At 46.4% G+C, this 13713-nt stretch overlaps 1 protein-coding gene across 5 annotated transcripts in view; it reads left to right on the top strand.

Moving 5' to 3' along the window:
• The window catches only part of ITSN1 (intersectin 1), a 147591-nt gene that overhangs the window by 96943 nt on the left and 36935 nt on the right, over positions 1-13713 (top strand). Inside the window, exon 29 of one of the 5 annotated variants that reach the window (XM_066599019.1) lies at positions 4225-5768. The exons of the other annotated variants lie outside the window; for them this stretch is intronic. Within the exon in view, the coding sequence (XP_066455116.1) occupies positions 4225-4226 (2 nt within the window). The 3' untranslated portion in view covers positions 4227-5768. Of the gene's footprint in view, positions 1-4224; positions 5769-13713 lie in introns of those variants that run through there. 5 annotated transcript variants of the gene reach the window in all.

Below are 13713 nucleotides of genomic sequence, written 5' to 3'. Positions count from 1 at the left end.
CGTTCCCCCCCCTCCTCCTCTCCCTGCTCTCGTTCCCCCCCCCTCCTCCTCTCCCTGCTCTCGTTCCCCCCCCCTCCTCCTCTCCCTGCTCTCGTTCCCCCCCCCTCCTCCTCTCCCTGCTCTCGTTCCCCCCCCCTCCTCCTCTCCCTGCTCTCGTTCCCCCCCCCTCCTCCTCTCCCTGCTCTCGTTCCCCCCCCCTCCTCCTCTCCCTGCTCTCGTTCCCCCCCCTCCTCCTCTCCCTGCTCTCGTTCCCCCCCCTCCTCCTCTCCCTGCTCTCGTTCCCCCCCCTCCTCCTCTCCCTGCTCTCGTTCCCCCCCCTCCTCCTCTCCCTGCTCTCGTTCCCCCCACTCCTCCTCTCCCTGCTCTCGTTCCCCCCACTCCTCCTCTCCCTGCTCTCGTTCCCCCCACCCCTCCTCTCCCTGCTCTCGTTCCCCCCACCCCTCCTCTCCCTGCTCTCGTTCCCCCCACTCCTCCTCTCCCTGCTCTCGTTCCCCCCACTCCTCCTCTCCCTGCTCTCGTTCCCCCCACTCCTCCTCTCCCTGCTCTCGTTCCCCCCACTCCTCCTCTCCCTGCTCTCGTTCCCCCCACTCCTCCTCTCCCTGCTCTCGTTCCCCCCACTCCTCCTCTCCCTGCTCTCGTTCCCCCCACTCCTCCTCTCCCTGCTCTCGTTCCCCCCACTCCTCCTCTTATGCCTATGGGCACTGGTCTTCTCATTTGGCTGTGGTAGTCCAACGTGCCATCTTCAACTCCTCTCCTCTGCAGCCTCTCGGCTTTCATCTGCCTTCCCTTCCCCCCTTCCCACTGAGGCGCTCTGGGCACCATTTTTTGGCCGGGCTTGGTGTATGTCGCTCCCTCACCTGTAGGCTTTTTTACATTAGATTCTGACAGTCATTGAAATGAATGGCGCAGCGGTGCGCATGTGGCCATTCATTCATTTGGGGACCTTTTGGGGTCCATGTTGTCAGGATCGCTGGGGGGAACATTTCTAACGGACGTGGATCGGGGATTCCTTTACATTTTGGTACCGCCCCTTCAGAGTAAAACTTTGCACTATTTTTTTATTTTTTTAACTTTCTTGCTGCACTTTATTTCCGGAGTTAGTTATAAAGGGAAATGAAAAAGATCCGACTAGAAGCGTCCCCTGACCCGAAACCGAAAAATCACCGGCAAATAGAATCGCTGCGCTTGGAAGGCTTTTTTCGCTCTGCAGTTTTGGCCCCGCTCCGTCCTGATCCGTCTTTTTAGCTGGGTAGAAAAGCAATGAAAAACTTCTTTCTTTTTGGCTAAAGAGACTGACGGGACGGAAAACGTGTGAAGCGGAGACCAGAGTGGCCACATTGCACGCTGGTCCCTCCAGGTTTCCGTCTTCATGCTGTTCTCGATATGTGAGATGGAAACCCGCGGCTGAGCGAAAACACAGCGAAATTCTGTAGAACTAGAAGTTTGGCCCGGTTTCGCGTAGCGCTTCTTGTGAAAAGCGCCCCGATTCTAATTAAACGCACCGCAGGCGACGGGCTCTGGTTTGTGGAGCGACCTTCTGGTGGTTTTCCCGCAGGCTTCTCTGTAGGACGTGAAAACTTGCGTTACGTAAAAAAAAACAGTTTTTAGCACCGACAGAGAGCGGCGCCTCGGGGTTTGTTCACACATTGCGGAAATCCTGAAGCCCCTTTACCTGTGACAGAAAAACTGTGCTGCATAGAATGAGCGGCAGCGCCTCCACCATGCCATCTGTAAAAACGTCCACCGTGCATCAGACGGGCGCAGACCTTAGCGGGACTTCCAGGGATGACACGTTGGGGCTTCAGCAAGCGGTCGTATCACTAAACCGTGTGCAGTGTTCTTTCTGTATCCGTTCCTCCTGGTTTTTAAGACCTGTGCTTGCTGTCATTGACAAGGATCCTTCATAGTTTACCTCCTGGTCACATGATGATTACACGTGCGGCCCGTTGCAGTTCTCACTTGATCACATCTCCATTGGAAGTTTAATTCGGAACCTCAGTCGCAGATTTCTGTTAACATCCAGGGCAAAACCGTGCAGCCGGAGGGCGAAACCGGACGGACACCATTAACCCTTTACCGAACATTGCTGGGGGTTTTGTGTTTAATTTTTTTTTTTCCAAGAGCTCGAACCTTATTTTTCCATCACCATATGATGGCTTTATTTTTTCTTATCGGCAGAAGCCATTTTTAAAGAATTTTTTTTTTCTTTAATGGTAACTGTTAAGGCACCACATAAAGTTACAATGAAGTGGGGTGTAATAGCAAACAAAAAAAAAACCAGTTGTGCCATTTTTCAGGGGGTTTTGCTTTTGTGATAAAACAATCTTCAGAGTTTTTTTTAACGACTTTAAAAAAATTAATACTTTTTTGTTTAAAAAAAAAAAAAGAAAAAGTTTGTTTTTTTGGTAGTCGGATGCCCATAAGTGTCTCGGTCACCTCTGCCGTGTGAGGGCCTGCTTTTTCTTTCTTTTTATTTTTTTGGGGTGGAGCTGTCGTATTCACCGCTACAATTTTTGGCTGCAGACAACTTTTTGGTTACTTTTTACTCAACTGATATGCGGAGACCATGTGACCAGAAGTAACGCAATTCTGGCATTTTTTTTTTTTCTTTTTTACTTTACCTTTTTTTTTTTTTTGTTGTGCAGCATTCACCACATGAAACAGATAATGCGATTCTTGGGTAGTTTGGGCTTTTTTGGACATGGCGATACAGATTCTGTTTTTATTTTTATTTTTTTATTGTTTTTTGGGAAATGTGTGTTTTTATTTATCTTATTTATTTATTTTCCTAATTTAATATTTTTTTCCTGCGACCATGGAGTAAGAGGAGCGCTAACGGTCAGTGAACGGGCCCTAAGTGGTATCAGTGTCCTGCAACGAGCGGCGCACCAGTCTGTCCATCACATGACCACAACTGGTTTTATAACCTCGAAGTAAACCATGAGACGGCGAATGACCGCGATCAGATATTGAAAACCGTTTGGAATTGATGCAGAAAGTGTATTAGAGAAATGTCTGGCTGTTCACTCTACATTGTATCCTCTCTGGCGCTCACATATTGCGCCGCTCGGTCCACCAACATGGTGTAAATAAATGTACTAATGGGCTTTAGGATTCCTCTGGGTTCTCCCGCTGTTTGGCTCGCCCGCGGCATCTGTCTACACAATGGTGTCATGTGACTGGGCTCGCCGTGTCACGGCCTGCTGTAGCCATTGCAGCGGACCCTGATTATGATCATCACGTGTAAACAGATGCAGCGGTGGAACCGAACAGCGGCAACTAATAAGTGGTGCCGAAATCTGAAGGTAAGTTTATTTTTAAAGCGTTCTTGGCAGCGTGATATAAATACAATGTTACATCCCTGGAAAAGCCTTTAAAGGGAACGTGCCGTCAACTACAAGCCTCATAAACGAAGTCATACGCTAAGTTATGGTGCTTATAGTGTAGGTGTCATGGAGTCCGGGGGGCCCCTTTATACTCGCCATGTTCCCCGGTAAAGTCAGCCTGCGCCCAACCATAACGCAGCGCATTCGCATTCCTCTCTATGGGACTGTGCATCAAGTGCCTTTTGGAAAGTCATGCTTGCTGTGGGGGACGCAGCGGATATAAAAGGGGCTCCCCGGACTCTGTGACCCCTAATCTAGAAGCACCATAACTTAGTTTATTCTGCTTGTAGTTGATGACCGGTTCCCTTTTAAAAAGGGGTTGTGCCATGATGGAAAGTAATTCCTTTGATTGGTGGGGTCCGACCACCGATGCTGAGAAGAGGGGTCCTTAGGGTGCCCACATAAATGGAGTGGAGGTTGCGCATGCGCGCTGTCATTCTATTTCAGTGGGACTGAGAGAGAGCCAAGTTCAAGGAATTGGCGCTTTCTGGAACTCCCGTTAAAATGAATGGAATGACAGAAAGTGAGCCCAACGCCAGTCCATTCACGCGGAGACCTTCGGGGTCCCTGTTCTCGGTCGTTGGGGGTCCCAACGTTCCTGCCGATCCTGTGGCTAGCGGATAACTTCCTGTCTTGGCACGGCCCCTCTTTGATGGCTGAAGGCGTTTCCTGGTGGTCCTGTCATCGCGCATCATTCCCTGTGTGTGTAGCATGCTGCCTTTTTGTTTTCTCTTCTTTTGCTCCATGCGCAGTCATTATTGTAGTGTACGGTGGTTTTTGTTTTTTTGTTTTTAGATTTTTTTTGTTTGCTTATGTGTTGTTTTCCTCCTTTTTCTAGGAATCATATGTTGTCCATCCCCCTACTCAGGCTTGAAAGTCCTCAAAGAGACCCACTATCCCCATATCACTGCCCAGAGGGATGATGGGAGATGCAGCCTTGATCATGTGACTTCCAGCATGATCATCCTCTGCCTTCTGACTAGACGACCGCTGCACAGAATCTTACCTCATTTTCCATTTAGATGCATGTTGACCATCACGTTGTATCCGCAGATCCTGAAGCTAAAAAACAAACAAAAAAACTAAATGAATAAATTTGACACTCGGAGTACAGAGGATAGTGGGTCCTTTTGCGGCTTTCTCCATTTAATACAAAAAAAATACTTCATACAATGTGTTTGGTTTTTTTTGTTTTTTTTCCCCCCCTTTTTTCATTAGTTTGGTGCTTTATGACACTTGTTCAATCATTTGAGGGAAAGTCGGTCGCCAAATGGTTGCGTTTTCACTTTTTGATTTGCAAAAAGACCCACTATCAAGGAATGCTGCATGTAATGTTGTTGTTGTGTCCACAAATATGAATTCTTTTATTATTTTTTTAAAGGTATTTTTATTTTTTATCTTTTATGTCTCCAGTTTTAGATTCTTTTATTTTAGGCTTTTAAATGACAGAACGGTTACAAATAGTTAAATGTCCCCAGCCCTTTAGGGGGCGTACAGTATACTCCAAAAATTGAGTTAGACTTCGTATAGAGGGTTAGTCATTAATTTTTTTTTTTTACTATGTCGCAAAGCAAAAAACAAACTTTTTGAATTGTATTTTACCGGTGCAATGGTCTCCCAGCATTCACAGGCGCCCTGCGCTTGTTGATCTCGCTCTTCAGTTTTGCACATGTCATTGAATGGCATTACACCCCTGATTTGTACTGTTTTATGTATGTTATTTTATATATATATATACATTTGCCGGGGATCTTCTGCCCGTTGTATTATACATACCAGTGTTTTTGTGTCTCCATCCGTGGTCCAGAAAAGGGCGTCCCCCCTCCACCCCTCGGTCAGTGACAGGGCTGCTTAGCTGTTCCTTTTTCCGATCAGGACGAAGAATGTATTACACTATTTTAACCTGGAATTAATTGCAATGTTTACATACCTTATTTTTTACTCATTTTATCTAGACTGTGGAGTTTGTGTCATGTCTTTTTTAGAAGCTTCCAATGTTGTATTGTGCCGTACACCTCATTAACTATTATTTGGAACACTAGCGTCTACCTTTATTGCCATGTGTAGGGAGAGAAAAAGGTAAAAAATGGCCAAAACGGAACATTTTACGGTTGGCTGCAATGGTCTTTTTTTTTTTCTTCTGCACCCCTCCCCTCCCCCCCCTACTATTGTACTCATTGTTCAAGTGTCCCCCCAACAGAACCATTTCTACGGCTTGAGCCCACTTGAGCTTCGTCTTCACTCGCACTTCAGTATTGTCATGGATATGAATGTAAGATATATAAATATATAAAAACCTACAGCTTTAACAACTGTAATACAGCCTTTACAATCAACTACATGTATAGAGAATTAAACCCTTCTTATAAAAGCTAAACCCTCCACGTGTGTCTTGTCTTTGGTGTTTGGTGTTTTTTTTGTTATGTGAGAAGTTGCAAGATCGTCAGAAAACTTACCAATAACTGTAAATAAAACGGCCGGTTGTGTCCGCTGCATTCAGAACGTCTTCAGATCCTTCCACCTTCACATGTTGTTACATTGCGCTCGTGTTCCCCATCATTCTGCACTCATGACCCCATCCTGACAAAGAGACAACAGAACGGGAGAAATCTTTTGTATTTTTTTTTTTTTAAAAGAAAGAACTACCCTTATTCACAGCCGTACTTAGTTGAAGCACCTTTGGCAGTGATTCCAGCCTCCAGGTCTCTCTAGAGATGTCCCATTGGGCTCAGGGTTCTGGCCGGGCCATTCGAGGACATTCAGAGTTGTCCCCATTGCTGTGTTGTCTTGGCTGGGGACTTAGGGTCATTGTCGTGTTGGATGGTGACCCTTCTGTCCAGTCTGAGGTCTTTTGCGCTCTGGATCAGGTTGTCATTATCTCTGTACTTTGCTCCATTCAGCTCTGACCAGTCTCCCCTCCCCCGCCAGGCCTCACAGAGATGGTATTGGGCAGGTGATGAGTGGCGCCTGGTTTACACCCACCCTGACCGGTCTTCCTTCCACAGCATGATGCTGCCACCATCAGTCTTCACTGTAGGGATGGTATTGGGCAGGTGATGAGTGGCGCCTGGTTTACACCCACCCTGACCGGTCTTCCTTCCACAGCATGATGCTGCCACCATCAGTCTTCACTGTAGGGATGGTATTGGGCAGGTGATGAGCGGTGCCTGGTTTCCACCCACCCTGACCGTTCTCCTCTTCCCCAGAATGATGCTGCCACCATTAGTCTTCACTCTAGGGATGGTATTGGGCAGGTGATGAGCGGTGCCTGGTTTCCACCCACCCTGACCGTTCTCCTCTTCCCCAGAATGATGCTGCCACCATTAGTCTTCACTGTAGGGATGGTATTGGGCAGGTGATGAGCGGTGCCTGGTTTCCACCCACCCTGACCGTTCTCCTCTTCCCCAGAATGATGCTGCCACCATCAGTCTTCACTGTAGGGATGGTATTGGGCAGGTGATGAGCGGCGTTCGGTTTCCTCCAGACACAACACTTAGAGGCCAGAAAATTCCACCAAAGTTTCCTCAGAGCAGAGAATCTTGTTTCTTACAATGGGAAGTCTTTTAGGTGCTTTTAGGTAAACTCCAAGCAGCTTTCATGTCTCTTACTGAGGAGGCTTCTTTATGGCCCCTCCGCCATAAAGCCCAGATTGGTGGAGGCAGCAGTGATGGTTGACCTTGTGGAAGTTTCTCCCATCTGCACACAGGAGCTTTGGAGCTTGGCCAGAGTGACCGTTGGGTTCTTGGTCACCTCTCTTACCAAGGTCATTCTCCCCCTTAGTTTGGGGGTCGGCAGCTCTAGGAAGAGTTCTGGTTGTTCTCCTGTGTAAGTATTATGGGGGCCGCTGGGCTCTTGGTCTCCTCTCTTACCAAGACCCTTCTACCCCTTAGTTTGGAGGTTGGCAACTCCTAGAAGAGCCCTGGTTGTTCTTCCATGTAAGAATTTTGGGGGCCTTCGGGGTCTTGAACTTTCAGGGCAGCAGAAATGTTTTTGTAGCTTCTCCAGATTTGTGCCTCTACACAATCCTGTCTCTCAGCTCTACATACAGTTCTGTCCTCCTCATGGATTGGTTTTACATAGTAAGTTAGGCTGAATGAAGACAATGTCCATCTAGTTCAGCCTGTTTCACCCCCCCCCCCTTCCCCCCTGTTGATCCAGAAGAAGGCAAAAAACCTGATGCGGCAGAAGCCAATTAGCCCATTTGGGGGAGAAATTCCTTCCCGACTCCATGGTTCTGGCTCAGATATGCATTGTGAGCGGTGAGATGTTATATAGGTGGGCGGTCTTTTATGTCCCATCAGCTGAATTTCCCACAATCAAGGTGTAGAAACCTCTCAGATGATCAAGAGAAAATGGGAGCCTTGGAGCTACAAGTGTCACCAGAGGGTGTGAATACTTATGTCAATGCAAAGTTGTAGTGTTTTAAAAGTGGAAAAACTAAAAAGTACCAAGATTTCTGCCGTTCTGTTGTCACTTTGTTATTATGAGGTATTGCAGACCGATGGGGAACACAAGCCAAAACAGCGAGAGGGTCTGAAGACTTACTACAAATGCAATGTGAATGTAAGCTTTTATGTTAAATATATATTTTCTTTACTTTTGATTTCTGGTTTTTTTTTTAATTTTTGAGATCGATATAAACTTGATGCTGCAGTCCTCCAACCAGAAGAGTTGTCCACTTAGGATCTATAATCTACGTTTAATACGTATACATGAAATAGACCTACCTGTATGCTCTAAAAGCCTATACAGTAAATAGCTATAGGTTTCTATAGGTTTGTGTCCATTTTTACATTAACTGGGTGGCAGTTATACAATTGTAATGTAAGCAGGCTCTTCATGGGTTAAAACAGTTCAGCTTATCCCCCCTTCCCCGGATCCCTGTATGTCCTGCACCCCCATTCCAGGTCTACCTGTCAGGTTTACAGGCTGCAGATACAAATGTAGTCAAACGTCTGTACCAAGTTTCCCCGAAAATAAGCCCTACCCTGATTTTTCGGGGAGGCTGAAATATAAGGCCTACCCCAAAAGTAAGCCTTAGCTGCATTACATTTAAGAAAAAAAAAAAAAGTAATACATTACCTAGCAGGCTCCATCTGGTCTTCCCGCTGCTCTCAGGAGCTCTGCCGCAGTCCTCGGCCGCCCACAGAAAATCACTTCCCGGTACAGGATTCATAAATCCCACCTCCAGGAGGCGATCACCCTCAAGCGATGCTCAATCAATGCCGCACTTGATGAATCAATGCAATGACTGTGATTGGTTCATTCAGCGCTGTATTGATTGGCTGACCAGTGGGCGGAGAACCAATCACAGCCATCGCGTTGTGGAGGTGAGATTTTTGAATTGACCAATCAATGCCGTGGCTCAGACAATTCCTAAATCCCGCCTCCACAACGCGACAGCTGTGGTTTATTCATCGAGCGCCGCTCAGCTGATTGGTGCAGCCCTGGATGAACCAATCACAGCCATAGCATTGGTTCAGCAAGCACTTGACTAGCCATCGCTTCTTGGAGACGGGATTTATGAATCCCGTAACCTGGAAGTGATCTTCTCTGGGCGGCCGAGGACTGCAAGACGTGCTGAAGCTGCGGAGAGCAGCGGAAGGACCTGGACCGAGCCTGCTGGGTAAGTAAAATAAGATCTAGCGCATATCACCTGACGCGGTGCAGAACAAACCGCTTTTCCCTCTCCAGTCCGTAACCCCAGAACATCCAATAGGCCTTATTGATTCACCTTTTATATGTTGTGTTTTATTTCTATACATTCTTATTACTTCATTATTACCCCCTTCCCCCCTCCCCCATTTAATGTTATTCGGCTCTGGATCTGACGCCTCATGTGCTGAGAAGTCTGTTTATGCCAGGTCTTTCTAGTAAAGATGCCCCTGGGCAAAGCATCGCATTTTAAAACGCAGAAACATATGAAAATATACCGCTTGTAAAGCGCATCGTTAAAAACACTGTTTCAACAGATTTCTGGGAGGCCCATTGAAATCAATGGTAGCATTTGACAGCGTTTAGCGCTGCGCTGGAAAATATGCCTGTGTGAGAGGGACCTTCCTGTTGTGTAGGGTAAAGTCATCTCAGTAACATAGGCAGGATTACACTGAGAGGAGACACCTATATATAAACACACGACCCACCATACGCAATAGTCACAGCTCACCTCCTCCCCTCCCTGTACAGACAGGATTACACTGAGAGGAGACACCTATATATAAATAACACACGACCCACCATACACCATAGTCACAGCTCCCCTCCCTGTACAGACAGGATTACACTGAGAGGAGACACCTATATATAAACAACACACGACCCACCATACGCAATAGTCACAGCTCACCTCCTCCCCTCCCTGTACAGACAGGATTACACTGAGAGGAGACACCTATATATAAATAACACACGACCCACCATACACAATAGTCACAGCTCACCTCCTCCCCTCCCTGCACAGTGACCCCTATGACTAATAATAGTCTGACACTTCCTGTTCTGTAGAGAAAACTTCTCAGCTGTCATCTCATTATCATCACTGACAGGATTACACTGAGAGGTGACACCTGTATATAGAGATAACACAGGAGCCACCATCCACAGTAGTCACAGCTCGCCTCCTCCCCTCCTTGTACAAACAGGATTACACTGAGAGGTCACTCACACACACACACAGACACACACAGACACACACACACCACCGTTCTCCCCCTCTCTACACTGGTCATGGCATGTCCACAACATTCTCCCATAGGAGTACATGGCTCCTTTCCTGTCCGTTGTGTCTATGATGATTTGAAGTTGCTAATTAAGCGCTTCTTTAATAGCTGTTAACTGCAGATCAGGCAAGATGGCCGCCCCCATAGTCATGTATAGACAACGGAATAAAAAAATCTACAATCTGGAAATAAAATTTGAAAAATGTTTCAATGTTTGGTTATTTAAAAAAATGCTGATACATTCCCTTTTAAGCAATATTTTTTTAAATAAATGGTGATTTCTGTTAACTTTTTATATTGCCTTATGAAAATAACTGAAATCTTGCAGTTTTCACACTGGCCAATGAGATTTACAACAGGCTGATCCCATCCATTATTGGGGAAGGGGGAGTTAGTCACCTCATTGTCAGAGGGAGGGGCTACAATGAAAGGTAAACCCTCTGTTATGAAGCTGCAGGCAGATGACACAGGATTCACCATTGATCAGGGAAGAAGAGTTCATCTCTGTGCACCTCCTCCCCCTCCCTGCACAGGCCACAGAGCATGGCCACTGCAGTCACCTTTAGAAGGCCATGCTTTATTTTATGTCCATGTGCCAACTCTAAAGCGTATCTCTCCAGGTGTTCACAGCGAGGCAGGATGGCGCCCCCAACAGTTATGTAAAGAAAGTGGAACAAAAATGCTAAATCAAAAAATAAAAATTTATGTATTTCAAATGTAAAAACATGTAAATAAGGAGATACTTTTCCTGATGTTTATTCATTCATGATGCAGCTGTCGCTCCAGTATATGTTGGCTGGAGTTTATCTTTGTTAGTTCCTCTTCATCAGACACTCCCAGCCTCTTCCTCCTCAGATGGTCATGTGATCTCCCTTCTGACCGCTCAGATTGACTTGGGGTTGTGTGTTTAGTTTCTAGTCGTTTTTTTTGTCTGTGTGATGCTGTTACATGGATCCACCAAAGAAACTGCCTCCAGGGGGGGACAAACCCTCCTATCACAGTTACTGCTGATGGTCACACAGGCATAACAGCGGAGATCACAGCTCATCCTCCTGACTGTATACTTATGGGCTGTAGCTTATTTAGGTGACTATAGAAGGTAATGATATTTAACCCTTTCCAATCCACTGTCTGACGTCTGAAGACATTCTGATTGAAGGCTGTACAGCTCCGATGTCGGAAGACGTCTGTCAGGGTATTCTTACTGTATATTACTGGCTGCTCTGTTGTCGGGGGGCCTCTCCAGCATGTCCCATACTGAAGTACTGGCTCTAGCCAGAAGTGAAAGCCCCCTAGGAAACCCTGAATCCAAAATTGGATTGCTAAAGGTTAAAGAGAATCTCTCACCATCTTTTTGCAGCTCTCACTGAGAGCTCCATCAGATCGCGCCGGTCACACTGATTGCAGTGATATGTCTGCTGTGCGGATCTGTGCAGGAGTTGTGGAGAAACCTACATTTTACTAGCACCCAAGCATATTCGTGAGCTGCAGCCTAGTCACACCATCTCCAGCCAATGACTGTCAGCGCTTCCGCTATCTATAGAAATAAGCATAGAGCTGTCAACCAGCGGCTGGAGGACGAGGTGCGTGGAATTATCCTGCAGCTCATGAATATCTAGGACTAGATTCAGTAGTCCCCTATGTGTGTGCTGCTACTGATAGAATGCAAGTTTCTCCAAAACTCCTACACAGATCCACACAGACATATCAGTGTTGACTTTCACTATCTCGTGCTGCCCTCAGAAAGATGGTGACAAAGTCTCTTTAAACTGTCCTTCCAGCAGGCAGAGATGGTACAGCCTGTAGCTAATGCTGTGTTGATGCAGAAGTAAAGAAAAATCACAACCTCAAGATTATACTTGATAAGTATCAGAAAGGGGGCTGCAGTGACTGGAATATACACAGGAGAGCTTCAGAGTGTGACAGACAATCAGGTGGGGGGGGGCAAAGATGGAAAAAATGTGTTTTCACCACAGTTTATGGGTGTGTGAGGTCATGCAGTGGACGGCAGGGAGTTGCATCACTACCACAAAGTGCCCAAGCAAATGTGCAGTTTTTAGTATAAGATGGGAACAGGATGCGTAAGAATCCTTCATTTCAGCTTATTTTTTCTGTACAAAAAAAGAAAAATATAAAGAAAAATTTGCGCAGGAACGCGTCTTGCCGCTCTGAGCACCTGTATGCGGATTTATGGTTGTCCAATTACATAAGAGCTTTTCCTTTATGCTGATGGCTTTACTGTAGAGCTACCCGTCTTGGTCCTCCGCGGCCCCATGTCACCCCACACTCGGACTACCACAATCCAACAGTGTCTGCTGTGCGGAACCAAAGTCCGTTTCTTCTGAGACTCGCATTGTGGCTCTCGTAGGAATGAAGGAAGAAACTGACTTCCAGTCAACACAGCAGACGCTATAGGATTGGCGTAGTCCAAGCGCGAAGTCACATGGGGCAGAGAAGGACAAGGGGGGAAAGCTCCACCGCAAAGGCTATTGGCAAGTACTTGGTCAATACTACATAGACCACACAAACCCTCTTGGTTTTTAGGAGTGTTTCTTGCGTTTGACGTGTCTTTTGACACATTTTTTTGGAGGTGGGATGCAAAAAAACTGAGTAGTTCCATCGTTGTGTTTTGCATTCCCATACGGGAAAAAATACACCGGTCAACGCTGAAATTGACTTAAAAAGGCCTAATCTGTGGTATATTGCTGTGCTGAACATGAATATGACCAAAATTCTTATTGGCTCTTATTTAGAAGATATTTCATGTAGTTCCTTTTTTGTGTTCATAGACTCATAGACAAGTAGAGTTGGAAGAGACCTCCAGGGTCATCGGGTCCTCCGGGGTCATCAGGTCCAACCCCCTGCTCCGTGCAGGATTTGCTAAATCATCCCATCCAAGAGAGATATTTGTCTAGCCTTTGTTTGACCACTTCCAGTGAAGGAGAACTCCCCACCTCCCGTGGCAACCTGTTCCACCCATTGATTTCCCCCTCACTGTCTAATATCTAATCTGTGTCTCCTCCCTTTCAGTTTCCTCCCTTTGCTTCTAGTCTTTCCTTGTGCAGATGAGAATAGGGCTGATCCCTCTGCACTGTGACAGCCCTTCAGATATTTGTGGACAGCTATTAAGTCTCCTCAGCCTTCTCTTCTGCAAGCTGAACCTTCCCAGATCCTTTAATCGTTCCTCACAGGACATGATTTGCGGACCGCTCACCATCTTGGTAACTCTTCTCTGAACGTGCTCCAGTTTGTTTGTGTCTTTTATAAAGTGGGGTGCCCAGAACTGGACCCAGTATTCCAGATGAGGTCTGACTGAGGTGGATAATGACCTCACGTGATCTAGACTCTATGCTTCTCTTAATACATCCCGGAATTGTGTTTGCCTTTTTGGCTGCTGCATCACATTGTTGACTCATGTTCAGTCTGTGATCTATTAGTATACCCAAGTCTTTTTCACATGTGCTGCTGCTTAGCCCAATTCCTTCCATTCTCTTTGTGCTTTTTCCATTTTTCTTGCCCAGATGTAGGACTTTGCATTTCTCCTTGTTAAATACCATTCTGTTAGTCGCTGCCCACTGTACAAGCTTTTCTAGATCTTTTTGAATCCT

The sequence above is a fragment of the Eleutherodactylus coqui genome, chromosome 4 (genome assembly GCF_035609145.1).
Source record: "Eleutherodactylus coqui strain aEleCoq1 chromosome 4, aEleCoq1.hap1, whole genome shotgun sequence".
NCBI lineage: Eukaryota > Metazoa > Chordata > Amphibia > Anura > Eleutherodactylidae > Eleutherodactylus > Eleutherodactylus coqui.
The sequence above is the reverse complement of the archived record's forward strand: the minus strand, read 5'-3'. Positions and strand labels throughout refer to the sequence as shown.